Source organism: Miniopterus natalensis, chromosome 4 (assembly GCF_054644295.1).
Source record: "Miniopterus natalensis isolate mMinNat1 chromosome 4, mMinNat1.hap1, whole genome shotgun sequence".
NCBI lineage: Eukaryota > Metazoa > Chordata > Mammalia > Chiroptera > Miniopteridae > Miniopterus > Miniopterus natalensis.
In genome coordinates, this window is record NC_142084.1 from 64308559 (window position 1) to 64333441 (window position 24883).

At 51.2% G+C, this 24883-nt stretch overlaps 2 protein-coding genes and 1 pseudogene across 5 annotated transcripts; 1 reads left to right on the forward strand and 2 right to left on the reverse strand.

Annotated features, from left to right (window-relative positions):
- Positions 1-568: 568 nt before the first annotated feature.
- On the reverse strand, positions 569-1067 carry LOC107525698 (ubiquitin-ribosomal protein eL40 fusion protein pseudogene; annotated as a pseudogene).
- Positions 1068-3495: 2428 nt separating this feature from the next.
- CREB3L3 (cAMP responsive element binding protein 3 like 3) lies at positions 3496-12326 on the forward strand. 3 transcript variants are annotated; one of them, XM_016197972.2, is made up of 10 exons: positions 3496-3522; positions 4009-4137; positions 4491-4791; positions 5664-5776; positions 7644-7781; positions 8334-8440; positions 10046-10114; positions 11418-11502; positions 11717-11813; positions 12013-12326. In XM_016197972.2, the coding sequence occupies exons 1-10, from the start codon at positions 3496-3498 to the stop codon at positions 12324-12326; spliced, it is 1380 nt and encodes a 459-aa protein (XP_016053458.1). The 3 variants fall into 3 exon arrangements, with proteins under 3 accessions (XP_016053458.1, XP_016053461.1, XP_016053459.1); XM_016197975.2 differs by having other exon boundaries at positions 7650-7781; XM_016197973.2 differs by having other exon boundaries at positions 4494-4791.
- A 1110-nt stretch (positions 12327-13436) lies between these two features.
- SIRT6 (sirtuin 6) lies at positions 13437-23330 on the reverse strand. 2 transcript variants are annotated; one of them, XM_087816654.1, is made up of 8 exons: positions 23245-23330; positions 21202-21329; positions 19488-19670; positions 17388-17447; positions 15272-15367; positions 15109-15189; positions 14424-14547; positions 13437-14319 (listed from the first exon to the last, which is right to left on the reverse strand). In XM_087816654.1, the coding sequence occupies exons 1-8, from the start codon at positions 23308-23310 to the stop codon at positions 13978-13980; spliced, it is 1080 nt and encodes a 359-aa protein (XP_087672780.1). In that variant the 5' UTR covers positions 23311-23330; the 3' UTR covers positions 13437-13977. The 2 variants fall into 2 exon arrangements, with proteins under 2 accessions (XP_087672780.1, XP_087672781.1); XM_087816655.1 differs by lacking the exon at positions 17388-17447.
- Between the last annotated feature and the right edge of the window lie 1553 nt (positions 23331-24883).

Here is a 24883-nt window from a genome sequence, read left to right on the forward strand (position 1 = left end):
ACAATTATGAATAGACTTGTCATGAACATTCATGTGCAAGTCTTTTTGTGAGCATACATTTGCATTTCTCTTAGGTAAATACCCAAGAGTGAAATTGCTAAGTCATATGGTAAATAAATGTTTAACTTTGTAGGAGAATGCCCGATTTTCCAAAATTTATCAAAGTGGTTGGACCATTTTGATTCCCACCAATAGTGGGTGAGAGTTCCAGTTGCTCCATCGCTTCCACCAACATCTGATGTTGTCTGTCTTTTTATTTTAGTCATTCTAATGGGTATCTTTCAACATTTTCACATGTCAGAAATGGTTCAGAATAAATGAAGTAAAAATTACAAACAAAACATACCTATATAGCTATGTTTGGGAAATGCAACAGACTCTGTCCCCTCCAAGAGTGTAAAGGCTCTGATAAGTTTTGAAAAGCTGTTTATTAACACAGTGTCCCTTAATCTTTTTGTTGTTGTTTTTACTGCTCCAGTCAACAAAAAAGAAACTTTATTGAGGCCTCAGGGTCACAGAGTTCAGGCAGAAGGCTGCCCAATGGACCCGAGGAGGTGGTGGAGAGGCCTTATTTAATCTTTTTCTTGGGGCGCAGGTCGTTGGTGTGGCCTCACTTCTTGGGGCAGTTGCAGCACAGGGGTGCAGGTGGGCTTAACACTTGCGATGGATCATCTTGTTGCTGTTGTACTTCTGGGCCAGCTGTCAGAGGGAGGGTTCGATGATGCCACCCCTCAGACAGAAGCACCAAGTGCAGGGTGGACTCTCCTGAATGTGGTAGAGTGTCTCGAGAGAGTGTGGCCATCCTCTAGCTGTTTGCTCACAAAAATCAGAGGCTGCTGGTCAGGTGGGATGCTCTCCCTGTCTTGGGTTTTAGCTTTGACATTCTCAGTGGTGTCACAGGGCTCAACCTCAAGGGTGATGGTCTTGCCAGTCAGGGTCTCCACAAAGATCTGCTTTTCTGCGTCTGCCGGGGGCGCTGCTCGGCGTCTCATTGAAGAGAAAGAGCAGTGTTCTTTAATCTTGTTTGACGCAGCATCCTTTTGGGCTTGTGTTTCACACTTAACCATATTGGTGGACTCTGTGAGGGGAATTTTACTTCAGATTCCAACTTAATATTACTTTGAAGTAGGTGGTTGTGGTTAGTCCATGGGATATTGTGATGTCAGGGTATCGAAAAGTCCCGCTGTCCCTCAAATGTTTACCCTTGCGCCTCTTGTTCAGATATTGCTTCACTGGGGGGTAAAAAATATAAAGAAATACAAATATCCTGGGGAGGGGACTAGGAGAGCCTTAATTTGTGTGAAGGTATAAATGAGTAATCGCACATCCTGTTTTCTGGCAGGTTTTCATGAGAGGAGGAGGAAGAATCCTGAGAGTCAGGGCTCCTGCGAGTCAGGAATGGGGGTGAGGGGGAGGCAGAGAGAAGTCCAGAAGTCAGACCTTGCCTCCTTGGTACACCCGCCAGGACTGCCCTGGCGCAGTGCCACAGCGAAGGCTGAGTGAGTGTGATCACTGCGTCACTAAAGCCAAGCCAAGCCGAACAGACTCCTTCAGGATCCACCCCGGAGGGATTAAAAAGGAAGTAAGAGCGATCTGGGGGTCAAGGACAAGATGATACCAGCATCCAGAGGGGACAGTTACCTGTAACACTGAGTCTACCCCTGGGCACTGCTGACACTGGTGTCGGGTCACTCTGTGTGGGGCCGTCCTGGACACTGTGGGGTGCTGAGCAGCATCCCTGACAGCCACTCACTCAATGCCAGGAGCAGCCCTTAGCCGTGACAACCATAGATGCCCCCACGCATTACCCAGTGCCCTCTGAGTGGGGGTAACTGCTGTAGTGTAAGTTATCATTGGGTAAAAGAACCACAGCATGTGTGTCCTCATTAAATTTTTGTCACATGACTAAATAGTGACCGATGCATTGAGAGATATAAAGCAGTATGTGAATTTCCTGGGAGCAGGCAGGGGCTTTAGTCGCCTCTGTAAACCTAGCTCTTAGCATCAGGCCTGGCACACAGAGGCCTTGATGGAGCCGTGTATTCCCTCAGCTCCCAACAGCTTCTTGCTCTAGTTAGTATAAGCCAGACTCCTCGCTAGAGCCCGCAGAGCCCTGCACAGCCCTCCCCCGTCCCCTCCCTGCCCTCACCTCCTCCCTCTCTCACCCTTGCTCACTCTGCTCCAGGCACACAGGCCCCCTCGCTGTTCCTCCAACTTGCAGCACAGTCCTTCTCCACCCAGGGCCTTTGCATGTGCTATTTTTTTTGGCCTGAAATATCCTTCCCCTAGATCTCCCCATGGCTGTCTCCTTCCCATCATTCAGGGTTGTACTTAAAGGCCACCTTCTAAAAGGGTCTTTTCCTAGCCCTTAACTCTGGTGACGTTTAGTTTCTCAGTAGTACTTAACCCCTTTATCTGTTTACTGGTTTATTTATACATGTATGGTCTAGCTCGTTCACTGCCTCATCCCTACTGCCTAAAATGGTGGTTGGCACATAGGAGGTGCTCAGTGAGGAAGAGCTGATTCAGCACCTACTGTGTACCAGGCATTTCCTGGACACTGAGAACCCAGCAGAGAACAGAGAGACTCTATTCTAGGCCCTAAGGCCCTTCCATCCTGGGTGTAGTGGCGAGGGGAAAACTGAGGGAAGACACCAAATAAGTTAATGCACAAATAAGAACATTTTAAATAATGAGAGGTTCAGTGAAAACAAGGATGTGATAAAGAGATATGGGGAGGGGTCTGTCCTCTGCTGCGGTCAAAGATGGCCTCTCAACCACCTGGGCTGATTCACAAATATTAAACATTCACGAATAAGTGGGCACAGTGACAGAGTCAGGGACGGAGGAGGGGAAGTTTCAGACAGAGGGAACAGCAAATGCAAAGGCCTTGAGGTGAAAACAGGTTTGGCTCCATAAATAGTTGTTGAATAAATGAATGATAAAGATTCTAGAAGGAATCCATTGCACGGGTTTAGCCGTGGAGGGCTTGGGGTGGGTGGGTAGGCGGTTGCCAGCTCTGATGAGGGAAGGGAGCTCCTGCAGGGAGAACAGCTTCAGCAAAGGCCTGGGGTGGTCCTCCTGTTTTGTTCTGTCCAGGGAGTGGACCAGACCCCGCCAGGAGCCCTGGGCTCTCCTGGATCCCAACATCTAGGACTCCTGATAAGAAACAGTCCCCAAAAGTAGGGAAGAGGTCATGGCAGAGCAGAGGCACCCCAGACTTTGGCCTTTGCCCCTGCCTGCAGGAAAAGCACAAAACATCAAGATAACGGATCTTCTCTTCCCTCCCCCATCCTGCCCTGGTATCACTGGCCCTTAACCTTGTCCATCTTGCTTGTCCCCCAATCAGCAGCTGGGGGTGGGCTGGGAGCTCCCCAGGGCTATTTCAGCATCTTTTGGGGGTGGTGACAGATCCACAGACAGGAACAAGACTTGGGGTGAGCCTCCACGGATCAGAGACACAGAAAGTAGCTGGAGGTAGAGCTGGCCGGTCTCATGAATGGAGATTTAGCAGCTGGAAAGGTGAGCTCTGCCTGGGTCCATGGGGGGCGGGAGGGTCTATGCCAGGAAACCCTCCCCAAGCTCCCAGAGTTGGAAGGAGCCCCCACCACATTGCACAGATGGGAAGACTGAGGTGCAGAGAGAGAATGCAGTGACCAAAACCATACCTCCATTCAGGGCTGCTCTCTTGTTTCTTCCAGGCCCCCCACCTCCCAGGAGGGGGACATGGGCAGGCTGGGAATGAAAGAGAGGGCCAATTCCATCAGCCTCGAGGGAGTGACCAGGCTGATTTCCCCATATGTGCATCTGTCTAGCACTTTTTAAAGAAACTGGCTCTCATACCCCGGGCATCTCTGGGTCAGCCCCTCAGCACTGATTTGGAGGTAGAAGCCAGACCTAGGGGCTGAGCGGAAATTGAACTGGGGCTAGACAGACGTGGGAGGTATGCAGATGGGATATACGGAGGAGAGAGGCTGCATGACTCACGCCCATCCGTTCTTGCCCCAGATGACTTCCTCCACCTGTGCCATGGGCCCCATCGACAGCCTGGAGCTCCTGGATCTCCTGTTTGATCAGCAGGATGGAATCCTGAGACACGTAGATCTGGGCGAGGGTTGGGGCCATGCCGGAGACCAGGTGAGGCCCCACTGCACAGAACTCCTCTCAGCTCAGTATCTTTTACAGCTCATGGTGTGTGATTTAAACAAAGCACATTATTGTGTTGAACCTCTCAGCTACTCCAAGGGGCAGACAGAATCAGTGCCTTAGAGATGGTGAATCCAAGGCCCAGAGAGGGTCAGTAGCTTGTCTGGGCTCACACAGAAGTTTGGAGTTGGGTCCAAACTCAAACTCAGGGCTCATGCCCTGACCAGGCTGGATGGTGTCCCCATGCCACATGATTATGTTCAAGGCCCGGAGAGGGTCAGTCACACAGCAATCCAGAGCAAAGTGCAGACCTCCTCATTCCCACCCCACCTCTTCCATCCCAGCAGGTCCTGCCAGCCCCGGACTCCAATGATTTCCTCAATTGTATCTTGGGTTCTGGAGACTCAGTGCCCAGCTCTCCTCTCTGGTCTCCTGCGGACAGTGACAGCGGCATCTCTGAAGATCTGCCCTCAGACCCCCAGGATACCCCTCCACACAATGGGCTGGCCGCCACCCCAGCTGGCTGCCATTTCTCGGAGTCTGGCAAGGGGCTCTGCCCCTCCTACCATCCTGTTCCCCACAACCCTACCAAGCCCCTTGGGCCAGTGGCCCAAGTGCTCGAGGCCTCTGTGGCCATAGACCTGGGTGAGTTCTGTGTCTTCTCTCCTGCTCTTACCCCGTTACACACATACCCACCCTTTGAGATGGATGCTGTTGTGGGCCCATTATCCAGATGGTGAAACTGAGTCCCCATGAGATTAAGCAATAAGTCAAAGCCACAGAGCTGGGGTGCAACCATAGCAGGCTGACTTTGGCCAGGCGTCATGCTGGCAACCTCATCTTTGTACCTCCCATGTCTGGGTCATAGTAGATGCTCCATGAAAGTGAGAGAGGCCATGGATCCCAGTCCTCGAGGCTCTCCTCAAGGCAGGCCTTATGCAGAAGGCACTCCCAGCAGGGCGTCCTTTGTCCTTTGAGCCTTGCAGTGGGGTCACAGCTCTTATGAGTCCCATTGGAGTGTTGAAGAAACAGGCTCAGAGAGGTTTAGTCATTTATCCAAGGTCACACGCTTAGCCCAGTCAGGATTAGAACCCAGGGCTATCTGACTCTGAAGTTTGTGCTCTGGAAAGCAGCCCATTTACCGTGGGCCAGGCACCAGGTGGGAGGGAACCAGAGGTGAATCAGACCTGGCCCCTGTCCCAAAGAGAGATAAGGCCTGGCTGGCTACAGATCTAGTCTATAATCCTGGGTAATAACAACTGCTCTCTACTGCATACCAGTGGGTCTTTCAACAATGCCCTGATGAATTTGAGTTTCTATGTTACAGCAGGGAGACTGAGGCACCAGCAAGGGCTGTCTCCTTCAACCCAGGCCTTGGGGCCCCAAGCTGTATTAAAAGTCCTTAGCATATTGGGGTCAATCCTGGAACTCTTGCTGGAAGAGGCAGATAGAAGCTGGGAGGTCAGAGCCCCCTGCCTGACACTCTTCCTGTCTTTGTCCCTATCTATCCTGGTCAGAAATGTGGAACCCGGAGCTCTATCCTGAGGAGCAGACTGAGCTGGCAGTCTCGCCCCCAAGCTGCAACCTCACAGTGAAAGACCTTCTCCTCTCCGGCAGTGGCGGGGACCTGGTGAGCAGCCTCCACCCCCGGTTCCCGAGCATTAGAGCTGGGAGAGCTGCTGGGGTTCATGGAGTCCCAATACCCCCATTTCAGAGACTGGAAAACTGAGTCGCAAAGGCCGGATTTGTCCAGGGTCACACTCAGAGCAAGTCTGTGGGTTCCAGTCCAGAGTCCTCTATCTCCTGAGCTGGGACACGTTCTGTAGTGGTAGTACAAAATTTTTAAAAAACAAGCTAAAATTTACTAAGTACCTACTATAGGCCAGGCACTCTTCTAAATGCTTTAAATGTATCAACTTTTAATTCACAACAACTCTGAAGCTTGGGGCTCATATTATCTTAATTTTACATATGAAGAAATGGTCACAGAGGAGTTAATTTGCCCTAAGCCACACAGCTGCTGCAGGCTCTATCTCTGGGCTGGCCCTCTAGGGCCTGTTGTGCCCATTGCATGCTGACGGAGGGCCATCTATCTTGCCAAGGGCTTCAAGTACCTGTAAACCAGATGTGACAACCCTATTAGTGACCTCATTCCTCAGATGAGAAAGTCATAGCCCAGAGAGGTTAAACCCAAAGTCACACAGCAAGCAAGTGGCCCAGTAGATTTCAACTCCAGTTTGTCTGATACCAAAAGTCATCCTGACAATCTCTAGGCAAGACCAAAATGCCTCTCCCAACTTGAAAGGTGTGGGGTGAGCACCAGCTCTGTGCTCAGCCTCTAGGGACCTCATGGTCAAGATGAGAAAACTGACTGCTCATGGAAGTGTACCAATGAGGAAGAGAGGCTGGAGGGTCATTGCAGGTCCCGGAGGGCATCCTAGAGGAGGTGGAACTCCAGCAGCCTTGAAGGATAGGAAAGGAGAATGATCGCTTTGGAAATGCTAACTGGATTTTGTAACTACATCAAGTTCAGTATCATAGTTCTGTATGTCAACAACCTTGGGATGTGGGAGACCTTATCCCCATTTTATGGATGAGCACACGGAGGCTTGGACCCTGGAGAGAAAATGGTTGGGCTAATTAACGAACTGGAGTTCTAAGTAGTAGAGTTTGATCCCAAGAATGACAGACTGTCCCAATCTCTACCTTTATTCCTGAGTCTCCCATTCCTTAGAGATATGACATTCTGATGACAAGATTCTTTCATTTTTAATGTTTATATTTAATAATTTAAATTTAATTAAAAATATTTTGAATAGGGAAAGGCATTCACACAGTCCAAGTTCCAATGGAACAAATGAATAGATGGGGAGAAACACTCTCTCACCCCAGTTGCCCAGACACTGAGCTCCCTACACAGGTTCCAATTTTTTCTTCCAGAGAGATGCCTTTAAAAAACAAGTTTAATATAAAAAGTAGCACGCCACATGTAACAATGTTGTGGCCCTCTCTCTTTTTTTTTTAATTTGACAGTTTATCATGGTCATTGCTCCATAGCATGACATGGAGAGCCCATCCCTTTTCACAGCTGTGCAATACTCCATTGTATAAATGTGTCACGCCTTACTTAACCTGTGCCCTCTTTGCTGGATATTTTCATTGCTTTCAACCCTTTGAGATTGCAGACAGTGTTACAATGAATATGCACAGCCCAGAATGGTGCCTGGAATGTAGTCGGTGACTATAAATAGCTGACTATTTGTTAAGCGAGTGAAAATCCTCTATGCCCATACTTTTGCACATGTGTGAGGGCATCTGTAGGATCAATTCTTGGAAGTGGAATTGCTAGGTCAAAGGGCCGTGTGCTGGGCTCTTGAGCCCTAGTGCTAGTGGGTACTCTACTGCAGGTGGATTGATAGTTTCTCAAATCTGATGCCTCATTTCCTAAAGGCTGTCACTCTCTCTGTCCCAATGCAATTTTCTTGTTTTTTCCATAGCAACAGCAGCATCTGGCAGGCCCCCACCCGTTGAGATCAGGGACTGGGAACTGCCAGGAGCTGATGCTGACAGAGGATGAAAAGAAACTGTTGGCCAAAGAAGGCATCACGCTGCCCACTCAGCTGCCCCTTACCAAGGTGAGTGGGTGAGACCCTTGGCCCTGGGTCTCTCCCCCTTCCTGCAGCTAGCTGCCCATGAGTCTCACCTTTAGGCCCCCCACACTAAGAATGTTTGGACGTGTCTGTCACCACAGTAAAAATAATCATGCAGAAAGCCAACCTAGTGGGACCTCTCTATCTCACCACAGCTCCCTTCCAGCCCGTTCACGTACTATCAACACCTGAGTTTGCCCTTCCAATTGGAAGACATTAGTGTTGGTATCAGCTGGCCCCATGAAAAGCACTGTTCTCAAATATGACCAGAAGGTGGCGCGATTGCACCATACACAGAGTTTGGTAGGAGTTACTAACGGACTAGGAGCTGGGAAGATTGCCATGACCCAGGCCCCTCCTAGAGAATGCAAGAATTTAGGGACAGGAAAGCTGGTCTTAAAGTCATCAGGAGTCTGCCCTCAGACCCCCCCAGTCTGGGATGGCTCCCATGAGAAGAGAATAGGGTAAAATTGTTGGGTCTAGATAACAGTAGACCCTCCAGCCTGACTCAGTTTTGCTCCCCATGTCACTTGGCAGTATGAGGAGCGAGTGCTGAAAAAAATCCGCAGGAAAATCCGAAACAAACAGTCAGCCCAAGAAAGCCGGAAAAAGAAGAAGGAATATATTGATGGCCTGGAAACTCGGTAAGGCTGGGTCTTGGGACTGCACATTCAGGGAGGAAACTGAGGCCCAGAGAAAGGGGTGCAATGGGCCTAAGGTCACAGTTTTTAAAGCCTGACAAAATTAGAATTATTTTCCTTCTCTGGGAGAGACGTTTTTCATGTGAATTGTAAGGATGGGAATATGCCTAGTGATGGCACAGTGCAAGGGTTTCAGGGTCCCTTTATCCCCTAGAATATGTGGTGCCAAGAAAGGGGGAGGTATTACCCATCAGGCTCCATGTCAGAACATGGGATGATGGGATGCTTCTTTCCCTTGTCTGATATTACTGGTCCTCAGAGCTGTTGTGACTGCCAAGAGTGACTTTATGGAATGTTATAGGTCTATTTAGGTTTTCTCCTTATTCCTGGGTCAGTTTTGGGGTGTTATATTTTTCTGCAAAGTTGCCGATTTCAAATTTATTGACATAAAATGACTTATAGTTCTCTCCTATTATTTTTTAAAGCTCTGAGCCATCTACACTTATACCCTTTTAAATAATTCATTTGTTTATTTGTACCTTCTCTTTCTCTTTTATCTTTTTGATCAGTCATGCCAGAAGTTTGTCTATTTTATTATTCTTTGCAAAGAATGGATTTCTGACTTTTCCTCCCACCCAATTCTATTTTTCTTTTCTAGTTGTTTCATTTCTACTGTAAGCTTTGTTATGTCCTTCCTAGAATGTTTTTGTGTGTGGGGTGGTGGTGGTGGTGGGGAAGTTTATGCTGTTGTTCTTTTGCTAGTTTTTAAATATGCATGTTTAGTTCATTGAGCTGAATTAAGGCTATACATTTCCCTCACAGCACCACCTTAGCTACATCCCACACATTTTTATTTGTACTGTCATTACCATGTGGACCCTAGGTTTTCTGTAATTTAATTCTTTATTTTATGAGTTATTTAGAAGGAGGGCCTTTCAGTGAGGGAATTTCTTCTCTTCCCTGGTTGTGATACAAGGACTGACACATCCTCATGCTGTGATCTGAGTATTTCAACTCCACATCTGAGTGGAGTTGAAACCATATTCACAGATGGATGCAGATGGGAAAGGTGGGGTCCCCTGGCTGGACCCCAGCACCCTAGATGGAACAATAATCATTGTCTTGTTCCTCAAATGCAGTCTGCTAAGCCCCCAGTCAACTTTTCTTCATGCCATCCTCCCAATCACTCTGTGAACTAGGTAATTGTAACCCCATTGTGCAAATGAGGGGACTTAGGTAAGAGAGCTGAGTGGCTCAAGGTCACAGGGATGGTGAAGATTGTAACTTGGTTCTCCTTGGACTCTCAGTCTCCCTGCTAGTTCATCTTCTGGAAGCATCACTGCCTGAGTTTGGCATTCCATCCCAATCCTGGGGGCTCAGACTTGAATGAAGCCCCTGACACCAATGCAGACATGGGACCTAGGTACCTGGCAGACCTGGGTTCAAATTCTGACCCTCTCACAGACTTGCCGAAGTGACTTTGAATGAGTGACTTCTCCTCTTTGACCTTGGGTTCCCTGCTAGTAAAGCGGGGCCTCACAGGAAGATATGATTGGGACAGTTGGTGACAGGCATACTCTGAATGTCACTGTGCCATTGTCCCTGCAGGATGTCAGCCTGCACTGCCCAGAACCAGGAGCTTCAGAGGAAAGTCTTGCATCTTGAGAAGCAGAATCGGTGAGTCTTGGTCGAGCCAGGGCAGAGGACAGGGGGAGCTGGCCCCCAAATCCCTAGCAGGAGAGGTGAAGAATGCGGGCAGGGGACAGCTTCATTGATGGCAGGGTAGAGCAGGGGGTAAGGGTTCAGCCTAGAAAGGAGGCAGGCTACATCCCAGAGGGGATTTGGATTTTGGGTCTTGAAGGATATATAAGAATTCATAGGAGGAAGTTGCTCCCGGTAGAGGAAATGACATATGAATGGCCAGAGGCTAGGGGTATGGTGTGTGGGAGAATGGCACATAATTCCATCTAAGGGGCGCATCCATTTAGTCCATGTATCTAGTATCTACTCTGCATCATAGTTCTGAGCACTAGGACCACAAGTGAACAAAGAAGACACAGTCTAGTGGGAGACATACTCAAGAAAAAAAATATATAAAAGATCATGCAAATAATGATAGCAAGTAGGAAGAAAAATAAAGCAGGGTGAATGAAGGACTGTTTTATTTTATACTGATGAGAGAGAGAGAGAGACAGACATCAATTTGTTGTTCCACTTACTTATGCATTCATTGGTTGATTCTTGTATGTGCCCTGACCAGGGATCAAACCCGCAACCTTGGAGTATCGGGACGACGGTCTAACCAACTTTGCTACCCGGCCAGGGCTGAAGGGCTATTTTAGACAGGAAGGTCAGATAAGGTGACATTTGAGATGAGACCTAATGGATGAGAAAAAACCAGCTACCAAAAGACCTGGGGGAACAGTGTCCTTAGAGGGAATAGCCCTTGCAAAGGTCCTGGGGCAGGACTGTGCCCGGCATGTTGGAGGAACGATGAGGAGGCCAGTATGGCTGGAGCAGAGTGAGTGAAGGGGAGAGAGGGAGGAGGTGAGGGCAGGGAGAGGATGGGGCAGGTTGTGCAGGGCTTCAGTTGCAGGGAGGACTTGAGGGAGGTGGGAGCCCTGAGAGGGTTGGGAGAAGCTGTTTTATATTTGAAAAGCATCCCCTGGTTGCTGAGTAGGGGGTGAGAGAGGCAGGGGGGAAGGGAGAGAGAAAGATGGAAGGACAAGAGAGGAGGCTTGGGCTTGGCTGGCATCCAGGGGAGTGATCCTAGAGGCCTAGATGGGGTGGCAGAGAAGTGGGTGGGATGTCATTGGAGATTTATCAAAGCAAAGAAGAAGGGTCTGGGACTTGTAAGAGCAGTGGGGCCTTGAAGGATGGACAGGATTCAGACATCAGCCATGCTGAGGGACCCCAGAAATGGACAGGGAGCCAGGGTAAGGCCCTGTAGGGCTCAGCCAAGGTTGCTCATTGCATTAAGGTCCCTCTTGGAGCAGCTGAAGAAACTACAGGCCATTGTGGTCCAGTCCACCAGCAAGTCAGCCCAGGCAGGCACCTGCATAGCGGTGAGTCCTGCCTCTGCTTTGATGGCCCCCAGGATAAAGGGGTGCTCAGCCTTGGGAGACCGGCCTGTGGGAGGGGGAAAGGTGTGAGTAGCATGGCCCCAGCCCCAGTTAAAGCATAATCCAGTCTTCTGGGCCTCAGTTTCCCTGCCCATAAGATGACTGTGCTCACGGGGATGGTGGAGGGATGGGGTGACCCCGCCCCCGTCTCTGGCAGGTCCTGCTGCTCTCTTTTGCCCTCATCGTCCTCCCCTCCATCAGCCCTTTTGCCCCCAACAAAGCTGAGAGTCCCGGAGACTTCACACCGGTGCGAGGTAGGTGGGTCAGGAGTGCTTCTGGGTCCCCCTGGGCTGCACCATGGGCACAATCCCCTTGGCTCCCCAAGTCCCCATATTGGGCCTCTGGGGGAGGGGGAAGGAGCCCCCCATATAACTGCTCCCTGAGGCTGGGAGATAAGGAAAGAAGGAACACCAGCCTCCTCAATCCCTCATGAACCCCCCAACCCTCGCTCAGTTTTCTCCAGAACTTTGCACAACGACGCTGCTTCCCGTGTGGCCCTCGACACCACACCAGGTTCCGAGGCCCCAGGTCCTCAGCCCGAGGCTGGCGCACCCCAGGGAGGGTCTCCAGGCAGCCCCAGGGTGCACTGGAAATCTCAGGATATGCTGGATCTAGACAACTCGATGGAGGAAATGAACAAGTCGACCCTGGTCCAGGACAACTGGACAGAGGAGCTGAGCCGGTCTACCCTGCTGGACTGGGCCTCGCCTGAGCCAGCACTCAGCCCAGGCCGCGTGGGGCTGGAGGCAGTGGGGGAGGAGCTGTGAGCACCACCTGGACGTGACCCCGGGCCCCTCCGCTCAGGGGCACTGTGGTGGGTGCTACAGTGGAGAGGCAGAGGATTGGAGGTGAGATAGAGACCCTTGTGGAGATGCCAGGATGGCACAAACCCACAGGAACAGAAACTGATGCTCAGACACAGGGCAACCATAAGGCCACAAAGCCTGAGAAATACACACAGAACCAGGCAGAGAAGGAAAGAGGCAGATACACAGTGATCCATAGGCCCAGACAGACATAAACACACAACATGCTTCAACAATTGCCCTGCCTGGGGACTCCTTCCTGCGCCTTCGCACACAGTGAGGAGGAAGCGTCTGAGACTGCAGGGACCCTGACTCCTAAGCACTGGCTGAGCTCTGAACTTTGGGATGGCCATGGCCCACAGTCACCCCCCACCTTCTCTAAGACTGCCGTGGTCCTTAATAAAATATTGTGACAGAACATGGCTGGCAGAAGCAGAATCAGGTGGGGGCTGAATTGGAGGCTGGGGCTCCCCAGACCCCAGAAGGTGGGGCTGGGCCAGCCCGGATGGGGGAGGTGGAGTACCCCAGGCACCCAGGCTGGAGAGGCGGCGTGTGATGCTCCAGTAACGTCTTCGTCTTCAGCACCGTGGAGAGCGGCAGCAGGCTGCCCGCGAAGCGCTGGTCTCCCGCAGCCTCCAGAGGCCCTTCAAGGGCATCCGCCTTCCGGGAGGGCTGGGCTGCCCATCCAGCTCATTTTCCCCATGAAGAGACTGAAGTGTCAGAAGTGAGGGGACCCATCTAAGGTTACAGCTGGAGCTCTTAACGGGTCACACCAGCCCTCTCCCTTTGAGCAGGTGTCTGAGGGTGCAATAGCAACCAAAGGATCTTTCCTCAAGCAGCTCACAGCCTAGTAGCAAGGGCAAATATTTTAAAACCATGCAAATAGGTACATAATTACAAACTGAGGGCTTAAGGAATGCCAGCAGCTGGTACTGCCCTCCTTTGCCCCCAGGTCTGGATTGCAAGGAAGCCCAGGCTGACGTCCCCAGGGGACGAGGAACCACACACTCCTTCCCCAGGGCCTAGGACCTGATGCAAGGTTGTGGATATTAAACAGACTCAGATACAAGAAATTCTGCTTTTATTGCACTGAAGACTTTCCTGGAAGCCTGGAGGAAGCCAGGTGGGCCCACCATTCTCCCTTCAGCCCAAAGGCAGTGTAAGCCTCTATTGTCTGTCCCACCATGAAGTTTGGTTCCTAAATAGCAGATCTGCCCCCTTTCCCTTCTGGAGGGACCGTGAAGGCCACTTGGGGGAAGACAGGGGTTAGGGGTGTGAGGGCACAGGGAGCACAGAGAGTTAATTCTGTTTAGGCCAGAAAATGAGGGAGGGCGTAGCCACAACTCCCAGAAAGTCCTGAGTCGAGCTGGGGCAGAGCAGGTGCCTGCGGTTTCAGCTCGAAGTTCAGGGTCCAGAGCAAGGTTGCTCCTCCCCAGGCCCCTACCAGAGGCCCCTGGGATTAAAGGGAGCCCCAATGGAGAACCTGCAGCACAGCTGTAAGTGCCCTGAGATCTCCTGCCCCAGGATAGAGGCAAGTAACAAAGTGAGACTGGTAAGAAAAAAACCAAATCCACGATTTCTCCAAAAAGCCCCACTCTCCCAGACCCTCTGGTCAGCTGGGAAGCACCTCGGTCTTCACTCTTTTAGGGGTCCTGCGGGGAGCAGGACTGTCCAGTGGCTCCCTTTTGGGGCTGACCGGCCCAGAACCATTGTGCTGAGCAGGAGGTTGGGCTGCAGGCTCCTGCTTGGGGCTGGCTGGCGCTAAGCTGTTGAACTGGGTGGGAGACTCTTCCTTAGGCTCCAGCTTGGGGGCGGGCGGGCGGGGAAGGGGCGTCAGTGCCCTCTCCAGCACGCAGGGGCCATCCCAGGCGGGGATCTCCAGGCCCAGGTGTTTCATGAGCCGGGTCATGACCTCATCTACGTAGCCGTGGATGCGTAGGTCAGCATGGCGGTCCTGCTGGGGCAAGGCAGCGTCAGGTGGAGGCAGAGGGCTCACTGCTCATGGGTGGGGAGGTGGGGGGAGGGGAAAGTCAAGAGGATGAGGGTCTCAGGACATACATGCTTGGTAGGCTGAAGGTTGATGATGACCAGCCTGCCTCCACGGCGCTTGGTGGCAAGCGGCAGGTTCCCGCTGGGCCGGATTTGGAGGGACGTGCCCAGTGTGACAGACAGGTCGGCGATCCTGGTGGCCAGGAGGTGGGGTTAGGCTGAGCCTCTCTTTTCATTGGTTTCTGCAGCCCTCTGGGCTTGAGGGAGTCTCCAACCCTTAGGTCTCAAACTCTACTGCAGCATGCCCAGGCACACCCTGGGAGGCCAAACTTCCCTGAATTTTGCTCCTTCCCTTCTACTGGAACCACCTCCCTACCACATTGGCAGAGGGAAGTTGATGTGGATGGGAACTTCCACACTTGGGCTCCTGGGTTGAATCCTGGCTGGGCAGAACTGGACAGAGGAGTCACCTTGCTAAAGTCTCAGTTTCCTTGCCTGTAAAATGGGCCCAGTGTAGAACCCCCATGGGCCGTGGTGAGAACAGTGTCTGTGAAGCCCAGGATCACGAGTGAGAAGGCTAGCAGCTGCCATTATTACGGGGAAATAAAGGCCCAGATAGGGTTTGAGCCACCTCTTCCAGGAAGCCTCTCCTGACCCCACCTCTGAGCTGGAGTACCCTGCACTGTGCTAAAGATGGTTGTGCTTTTGCCCCTCTCCCTGCCTGCCCCACCCTGGGCTCATCTGGGGGTCAGACCTGCTGGCCTCATCAGCAAGAGTGAGGTCCCGTTCAGGCAGGGCATCCTCCCAGTCCAGGATGGTGTCTCTCAGCTCCCCCCTGCAATGGTGAGGGTTGAGGACAGTCAGTATGGAGACCTGCCACCTCCCCAGGGGCCCAGGGCATGAGAGGGGTCACTCACCTGCAGGCCCGCAGGCCCCTTGCCTTGGCCATGGTGCAGAGCCGGCCGGTGGCTTTGAGACCCATGCTGCCCACGACAGTGTCCCGGACGTACTGCCTATGTTGGGGGAGAAAAGAGGGATGGCGGGGCCGGGTCAAACCCACCACCTTCCCACCTTATGGCCACACCCAATGGTTCTTGCTTTTGGGGAGCTCTCATTTTCCCAGGGAAGTAGTGGCTACATGACTAGAATCAAAGCACAGGGAAACATCCAGCAAGCCCAGAAAGTTGAGGGGAACGGGACCTTGCATGGAACAGCTACTTTGCAACCTCAACAGCATGGAAAACAGGGAAAGGTCGGAACTGTTCTAGACAAAGGAGACTAAAGAGACGTGACAATGACACACAAAGTGTGACCCCGGCTTGGGTCTTGGACCAGGAGAAAAATAGCAACAATGGGAGCACTGGGAATATTAACTGGAGACTAAGTCATCACATTACGGTTTTTACGTTTCCCAACTTGAATAATGGCACTGTGGCTGTGGAGGACAATCCTGAAGCTCAAGGGAGATAAATATCTTAAGGGTTTGGGGGGCAAAGGATAAGGAAGTCTGCCATTTACTCTTGAACAGCATAGCAAACACTGGTAACACACAGAGAGAAGGGAAAACGAATTGTGGCAAAATAGTAATATTGGAATCTAAGAGGCCAGCAAACTATCGCCCTTTGGATCAAATCTAGCCTTCCAGTTATGTTTTTGTAAATAAAGTTTTATTGCTACATGGCCATGTTGATTCCTTTATGTTTCTATGGCAGCTTTTGTACTACAATAGCAGTCAATGGCTATAACAGAAACAGTCTGGCCTACAAAGCTGAAAATATTCATCATCTGGCCCTTTACAGGAAAGTTTGTTAACTGCTAGTCTAGGTTAAGTATGAGTTCATCATATGATTCTTGTTTTCCATTAGTTTGAAAATTTTTCAAAATAAATACGGGGGGAAAAATATTTCATAACAAGTAGGGGGTCCTACTTGTGCCCTGGTATCCAAAATTCTACCTGCGGGAGGTGTTGGCAGGGCCATGCTCCCTGCCACTGACATCTCCAGTTATTCTTGTCTGTGAGGCTGCTCTCTCACAATAGGGAGACATATCTAGAGCCCATCTGTTCCAAGAAGGGATCTGGCTCAGCCTTCCCAGAGCTGGGGTCACATCCATCAACCCACAACACTGTTATGGGTTGAATTGTGTGCCCCAAAATGATACATTGGAGTCCAAATCCCTTTACTGTAGAAGGTGACCATATTTGGAAAGAGGGTGGCTGCAGATGTAATGAGTTAAGACGAGGTCACATTGGAGTAGGGTGGCCCTGATCCAATATGACTATCCTTATAAGAAAGGAGACACAGCCCAGCCAGGCGTGGCTCAGTGGTTGAGCATCGACCTAGGATCCAGGCGATCGGGGTTCGATTCCCAGTCAGGGCACATGCCCGGGTTGCGGGCTCAATCCCCAGTGAGGGGCATGCAGGAGGCAGCCGATCAATGACTCTCTCATCATTGATGTTTCTATCTGTCTCCCTCCCTCTCCTTTCCTCTCTGAAATTGATAAAGACATATTAAAAAAAAAAAAAAAGGAGACACAGAGAAGATGGGCATGCGACAACAGAGAGGCAGAGGTTGGAGTGATGCATCTACAGCCGAGGGACACCAAGGAATGTCAAAAACCACCAGAAGCTGGAGCAGGTTGGAAGGATCCTCCCCCTCCAGGTTTCGTAGGGAGCATGGCCCTGCCAACACCTTGATTTTGGACTTCTAGCTTCCTGGACAGTGAGGACATAAATTTCTGTTGTTTCACACCACTTGATTTGTGAGTGTTTGTTGTGGCGGCCACAGGAAATGAATATACCTCCCCAGGAGGAAGATATACCTTCCCAGAAGGAAGACACGGACCCCAGCCCCACCATAAGCCTCCCCCACCTCCCCAGTCACACCCCAGTCCTACGTCCCACCATGAGTCTCTTGGTGTCAGATTCAACTCATAAGACCCTTTTGCAGAGCCCAACCTGGGAAATGGCAGAAAATGGGCCAGGGGCCTGGGTCACCACACCTTGCCTGCCCCCACCCCCTTGTGACACTCACGTCTTACACTTGACACATTCTTCTACAAACATGTTCCCGTGAAGCTCCGCCAGCTTGTCCCTGTAGGAGGAGAAGAGGCTTGGTGGTGCAGTGGACTCCCCAGATCCTGAGGCTTCAGGTCTGGTGCCAAGCCCTCCTCCTCCAGGAATCCTTCCCTAACTCCCCATCCACAGGATCCATGGACTCCCTCCTATTGGTTCCTCCAGCTGTACAACCTTGGGCAGGTGGCTCAACCTTTCTGAGCCTAAGGAATCCTTAACTCCCTCACAGTTGACCCCACCTTCACACATGGGCAGCCCATTCCATTCACAAACTCCACCCATAAGCATGGCGGAATCTCCCAATGTAACTAGGTCTGAAGGACGGGAATTCTAATTCCCAGTTTGCAAAGGAAGAAATTGAGGTGATGGGTGGCCCTGGAGCATGCACTTTAGACTAAGAGGAATATGAAATCAACTCTTAGCACTGTTACCTCCCTGCTGTGTGACCTTGGGCAGGCCACTTAACCTCTCTGTATCTCAATCCCCATCTGTGAAATGGGATGACAGTGTGTAACTCTTAGTATGCTTAGGGGAACAATGATCAGGCCTGGAAGGCTCTTCCGCATGGTTCCCTCTGTCATCTCCTTTATGTCCCTGCTCAAATGTCACAGCTACCCTGATCTCCCTGTTAAAAGCTGCAACTACCCACCTCCCCTCTCTGTACAACCCTCTCCTTTTCTTCCATGACAATGATCACCATTTGACACAGAATTTAATACGCTTATTTATCTTGTTTTCTGCCTGTTTCCTTCCCACTAGAGTAAAAGCCAGGAGGGCAAGGCTTTCTATCTGTCTGGTGTGCTGTGTCCTGCATCTAGAACTGTGTATGGTGTACAGTAGATGCTCAATAAATAGTTGTTGAGTGTGGCCCGTTTTGCTCCTAGCTGTACCCAGTCAGTGCTGGAGGATTGGTGCTTCCCCCAGTACAGACAGATAAATTGGTGTCACTGCAAAGTGAGCAGTGGGTGCTGGGGGTGGCCTGGGTACAGGTGAGAGAGCTGGTGCAAAACCCATCAGTCAGGAAAGTGGAGGCACTGAAATCCCCAAATACACCCCCACCCCAGTGGCCCCCCTCCATCTCTGGGAAGGAACGTGCCAGTGGGTAGCTTTGTCCCACTCCCCATCCACCTACACACCCGAACTCAACCTTGTCCAGGTGTGTAGGGAACAGACTTCCCTGGATTTGTTTCTGTTAAAGCCCTATCCTCCTGTGCCACAGAAATGTATTTGCTATATAGTGAGAAAATGTTTGCTTTCGTTTCTAGAAACATCTGCACAGGCCACAAGGGCTAGGTCTGCAGTCACCTCTCTAGTGAATTACTCTGATTGCAGGGATAACAAGGTAACCAGTAGTTACAGCCCAGAAAGGGGCCTGAGGGTCACCCAGCAGGAAGGCTGGGGTCTTGCTTTCTCAGGTATTTACATGTCGAAGTGGATAAAGGCCCAAACCTGGCAACATTTCTAGGTCAGGAGAGCTGCCTGACTCCCAGGGAAATTGAATTTCTGTGCCAGAGGCCTGGCGTTAGAACTCGGGCCCATTTCAAAAGAGCAGGGGACAGCTGCCTCACTCTCCTTTGTAAGCAGGAGAGTCCTGCCCCTCATCCCTGGCTTGTGGAGGGTCTGGCTACCTGTATGAATGACTGGGGCTCTCATTGTCCCCAAGGGTAATATCGGGGAAAGTGGGGTAGGGAGGGCGACACACGCAGTATTAAGGAATCAGTGTTTCTGCTCGAATCCCATGTTCACATTCAGTAGAAAAGTTATAAAGAAAATTTATAAATGCAACTGCAAATCCTAGACCCTGACCACCCTCCGCCCCATCTCAAGGGAGATTTTGTAGATGCCCTGGGACCTGGAAAACGGGAACCCAATTCTTGAGATGTGCCAGGAGGCACTGACAATGACAGCTCTGGTTTGCAAAATCCTATTAAGCGTCAAGTGCTTTTCCCCTGCAGCCTTGCTGAGTCGCCACAACAATCTCTTAAGGGAGAGGCTGCCATCAATCTCCATTTTACAAATGAGGAAACCGAGGCCTAGAGGGGAGGCAGCTGGGTGTTACCTAGGAAAGCCAGAGCGCACATGCAGCCCATCCACGTTCTGGCTGACAAGGAAGTGGAGAAGGCCCACGCGCTCCAGCTGCACTAGCGCCATGTGGGTCTGTGTGGGCCGTGCACTCTCGAAGGTGGTGTCGAACTTGGGAGCCAGGCCTCGCTCTTCCATCGTCCAGACTCCATGGGGACCCCTGAAGGTGACATGTGGGGAGAGATGCAGAGGGAGTTTAGGGATCAGGGAAAGAGAGAGACATAAAAAGAGACAGCCCTGGCCGGGTGGCTCAATTGGTTGGAACATTGTCCCATAAACCAAAAGGCTGTGGGTTCAATTCCCGATCAGGGTAAATACCTAGGTTGCAGGTTCAATCCCTATTCGGAGAGCATACGGGAGGCAACTGATCGATGTTTATCTCTCACATCAATGTTTCTTTCTCTTTCTCTCTCTCCCATCCTCTTTCTCTAAAAATCAATAAAAACATATCCTCTGGTGAGGATTTTAAAAAAAAGGAGAGAGACAGAATTGGAGATGAACAGAGAAAGACTGGGAGAGAGAATGAGATAAAGGGGGAAAGAGGGAGGGAGGGAGGGAGAGAGAGAGAGAGAGAGAGACTGAGAGGGAGGGAAGAGAGGAAGGAGAGAGAACAGTGCATACCAAGGGCAAAAATTATTCAATTTGACCAACACTTAACTGCTGCTGCACTGAGCCTAGCACTGTGCTGGGTGATGCTGGGGACCTAGGGAAACCAGGCCCTGCCCTTGAGGAGTCCATGATCTTGTCAGGGGAGACACTGGTAGACACAGACTCTTCAGCCCTGTGGGCTGGGATGGCCCAAAGAAGGCAGTGAGGGCTCTGTGTGGGGAGTATGGAAAGGCTTCCTGGAGGAGGCTGAGCTGTCTCTTGAACTGTGAAAGGGATGGGCAGTGCAGTTCAGGCAGAAAGGGTAAGCAAAGGCCTGGGGTGCTGGCAATAGCCTTGGAACTCTCCCAGTGGGGAGCCATGACAGGTTATGGAGAAGGGGTGGAGGGAATTCATGCCTTAGAATTCTAACACTCCTCCAAGGAATCTGCTTTTCCACTGTTTGAACCTCGGCTGGGGGCCCAAGAGGACTTGGAAAGACAGTAAAATGCAATAGGCCTGCCCTTTGGGGCAGGGTTGCAGACTCAGCACCTATAAGAACCACCCAGGGGCCACCAGTTTGAGAACCTTGCTTTTCAGCTACAAAATTCTTGTCACACAGGCTGCCTGAAGTATACGGTGGTTTATCTGGTTTCACACCCTCATTTATGGGTGAGGAAACTGAGGTCCAGAGGGTTAAGCCACTTGCCTGGCACCAGGTCTTATAGAAAAATACTTGCAAGGGAGTGTGGAGCTAATTGTCCCTGATATGATTCTCCCCTTTCTTTTAGGGTAATACCCTGATATTTAGCTATGCACACGGAGCGTAGATAAAAGACTACATTTCCCAGCATCCCTTATAGCTAGGCATGGACAGGGGACCAAGTTTTGGCCAATGGGGTGACTGAAATGTTGATTGTGACTTAAAGGGACAAGTCTGAAGGGGAGGGGTCTTTCCCAGTCCAAACACCCAGGGAATGGAGGTTCACTATTCAGAGAGGGGGAAGGCAGCAGGATGGATTCCAATGCCTGAGTATCTGTAGCTCACAGGGAAGCCCTCAGTAGCTAGCGGGTCCTGCCTCAACTTTCCCTCCACACCTACAGACCTGAAGTCAGGGATGCCCGAGGCAGTGCTGATGCCAGCGCCCGTGTGAAACACCACATTGGAGGACTGCCAAACCAGCTTTGCCAGCTGCCACACCTTCCGCTCTAACTCCTCTGGGGGGTCGAAGATCTGTTGTGTGAGAGAGCAAAGGGGAATGGTCAAAATGTGTCCTGCCCAGCTGGGCATGGCTCAGCAGCTGAGCATCAACCTAGGATCCAGGAGATCACAGTTCGATTCCCGGTCAGGGCACATGCCCGGGTTGTGTTCGATCCCCAGTCAGGGGTGTGCAGGAGGCAGCTGATTAATGATGACTCTCTCATCGTTGATGTTTCAACTCTCTCTCCCCCTCTCCTTTCCTCTCTCTGAAATCAATAAAGATATATTAAAAAAAGAATGTGTTCCACAGTCCACAAGACCACTAGTCACAGACTGAGCTGCCCTTGCCTTGCCTAGGAGAGTGAATCTGAAAAGGCAGTTTATCATGTCCCTCCTCTGCCCACAATCCTCCAGGGCTCCCACCTTCATCAGGGCAAAAGCCCAAGTCGTCTCCCATGGCCTATTGCCTGAAATACTCTTTCCTAGATTCCCTTCCTCACCTCCTTTAGGTCTTAGCTCACAAGACACCTCATTTGCACACCTAGGTTCATAGCAGCATTATTTACAACAGCTAAAACAAAGAAGCAACCCAAGTATTCATCGATGAATGAATGAACACAATATGACTCATCCAGACAATGAATATTATTTAGCCTTAAAAAGGAAGGAAATTCTGACACACACTACAATGTGAATGAATCCTGAGGACATTGTTCTGAGTGAAATAAGCCAGAAACAAAAGAACAAATACTGTGGGATTCCACTTTATGAGGTTCCTAAAGGAGTCAAATTCATAGAAACAGTAAGTAGATAACGGGTGCCAGGGGCTAGGGGAGTGGGATGAGGAGTTAAGAGTTTAATGACGACAGAGTTTCAGTTTGGGAAGATAAGAAAGTTCTGGAGATGTATGGTGGGGATGGCTGCGCAACATGAATATACTTAATATCAATGAATGTACACTTAAAAATTAAGGGTACATTAAGATGATGTTATGAAAGGTGTACTTTACCACAATAGAAAACATTGAAAAAAGTCATCTCAGTGATGCCTCCCTGGCCACCTGGTTTCAGTGCAGCCCCCAGCTCTCATCACTGCCAGCTTCACTTTTCTCTCTAGCGTTTTCTCCTTAGCGTCCACCTCACTTCTTGTATTTACTTACTGCTTCTCTCTTTCCCCACTGGAATGATGGGGTTTTGTCTGTCTTGTTCCCTGCTGTGGCGCCAGGACCCAGAGAGTGCCTGGTGCACAGTACATGCTGAACAAATATTGGAGGAATAAAGTGAACACAAGCAGGAGAGGAACAGGGCTTCCAGAGGGATTCACACCTTCTCAGAGCTCCTTAAATGTCTGACTCAGAATGAACTGAGTTGCTTCTGTGGGATGAGGGCAATGTTACCCCGCAAGTTTACAGAAGGGGACACTCCTCTCCAGAACGGAAGTGACAAGCTCAAGGTCTCGGTGTATGGAGGGGTCTTCCTGACACATACTTATATCCATCCCAGGTTCCTCCCCAGCTCAAAATCTGTTTCCATCACTCGCAGGATAAAGTGTCAACGTCCCAAGCTAGCATCTGGGGACCGCCCTGGCCTGACTCACGAGATGTCCCTGGCTTAATCTGTTCCCCAAGTGCATTTACTCCCACTCCCCCTGCCTTTGCCCCTAAAGTGCCTTCCGCCTAGAACTACATCCCCTGTCCCCCCATCATAACGTCAGGACTTGGCTAACGCGGGCCCTTCGCCTTTTGCCAGCCACGCCGACCCGGGGCTGGGCATGTTTGCGTCCCGGGGCGCGCTAGGGGCGTCACTTCCCACCCGCTCCTCAGTGGGAAGTCCCTCCCATTGTCTAGCCTCGGTGCCTCCGAATAGTCCCACAATGCCCTGCTGCCGTCCGGCCCACCCGGCCCGCGGCCCAGGAAGGGGCGGCCTTCGGGATCCCCGGCCGCGCTCACCTCGGGGAGGCCGCACTTGCCCTTGTCAGCGTACGGCGACAGCCCCGCAGCGTAATTCACCGACATTCTCGCCACTGCAACGGGAACAATAAAGTTTCCCTTGTTGAGGCCACTTCCGCCGGAAACCGGGAGGGACTCGTTAGAAGGAGGAGCCTCCCGGTCTCTCCCACCAAGGCGCATGCGTCTCTCGCTGACGCCGCAGGCGCCATTTTAACTGCTGGTAAAAGAAGCTGGCTCACTTCTAAACGCTCTCGTGGGGCTGTAACCCCGCAGGAAGCTGGGGCGGCCGCCCAGGTGAGCGTTCTCCAGTAAGCTCTAAAACGAGGGACACAGCGATTTCACCTTTTTATAAATTAGGAAACTGATGCTCCACCTCCAGCCCCCCGCCCCCCTTGAGGATAGAGAAGCATCCCAGAACTGGGACTTCCAGTCCAAGGTTCCTTCCACTGCACAGTTCAGAAGTTTATGAAGTTACAAGTGAAGGATGCGTGTGGTAGGGAGCCGCACTAAGTTATCTGAATATTATTCAGGTGGATGGTGATCTCCACTCGGCAGGACTGGGCCAGACTGCACAGGAGGCTAGAGAAGGTGGCCTTTAGGATTCATTTAAGAAACACGTGTTGAGCTGGCTCCCTCTGGAGCACGCCCATGCCTTTCTCAGTCCTGCTTTTTTTCCCTGAGTTCTAAGGGTCCCACGGAGACTTGTAACCAGGGGACTAAGAGGCAGCAGCAGCCCCTCCCAGGCTTACCCACCCCCCCCAAGTGAGCCAACAGCAGCTCTACCTCCGCTCACTCTTGTCACCGTGACTTACTTCAAAGTGAGCCAGCAGCAGCCTAGCCTTAGCTCACTTCTTTCCTATAACATCTCTAGAGAACCGAAGCAGCCCCCCAGGCTCTCTCCTGTTGCTTTTTCTATGCTAAACCCTTCCTTGTTTCACTGTCCCCAGCTTTACACTCAAAATAAAAAAAAGAAAGAACAGAAAAGAAAGGAAAAAGAAACATGTGTTGAGCATCTACTTCTGTGTGCGGCACCTTGTGGCTAATGATGGACACAAACCAGTGACTGGGCAATGGTGACTTAGTGTGACTGAGGTGCAGTCCAGAAAGGCTTCCTGGGGGAGTGGATGTTGTAGCAAAGATCTGAAGAGTAAGTAGGAGTGAGAGGGGGAGATGAGCAAGTTGGGGGTGACATGGGTACAGAAAGGGTGCTCCTCATGGAGGGAACAGCAAGTGCAAAGGCTGGGAGGAGAGGAAGAGAGTAGCTCATTCCAGAAACTGAAATGTGTCCAGTGATGATAGGGAAGAGCACGGGTGTCTTCCCACTAGATCCTGCTGGCCAACAGGCAGCCCTGCTGCCAGCCTGCCTCCTCCCTCAGCTCATCCCCGGCCCCCTGGGGCTGCTGGCCACCCTCTCAGAGCTGATCAGGTGTCAGAGCTTAGTGCACGGAGTTGCTGGTGCGAGCTGGTGGCCCAGCAGGGAGAGGGTAACCGGAGCCAGCAGTGAACACGGTGGCCTGGTGCTGGAGTCACTGGAGCTGCAGGAGGTAGGAGAGGAAGGAGACAAGGGAGGCCTGGGATGGGGGCTCCCCTTAAGATCTTGGGCTCCTTGCCCCTAAGCCCTAGGATGTGGGAGAAGGGA

What these genes read in the sequence shown, in the direction of transcription:
- CREB3L3 (XM_016197972.2), top strand. Translation starts at nt 3,496, where the DNA reads ATGAATGGAGATTTAGCAGCTGGAAAG. An exon ending in GGGGCCATGCCGGAGACCAG is followed by an intron (nt 4,138 to 4,490) that starts GTGAGGCCCCAC and finishes CTTCCATCCCAG; the next exon opens with CAGGTCCTGCCAGCCCCGGA. An exon ending in AGACTTCACACCGGTGCGAG is followed by an intron (nt 11,814 to 12,012) that starts GTAGGTGGGTCA and finishes ACCCTCGCTCAG; the next exon opens with TTTTCTCCAGAACTTTGCAC.
- SIRT6 (XM_087816654.1), bottom strand. Translation starts at nt 23,310, where the DNA reads ATGTCGGTGAATTACGCTGCGGGGCTGTCGCCGTACGCTGACAAGGGC. An exon ending in GTGCGCTCTGGCTTTCCTAG is followed by an intron (nt 17,448 to 19,487) that starts GTAACACCCAGC and finishes CTCCTCCTACAG; the next exon opens with GGACAAGCTGGCGGAGCTTC. An exon ending in AGGGGCCTGCGGGCCTGCAG is followed by an intron (nt 15,190 to 15,271) that starts GTGAGTGACCCC and finishes TCACCATTGCAG; the next exon opens with GGGGGAGCTGAGAGACACCA.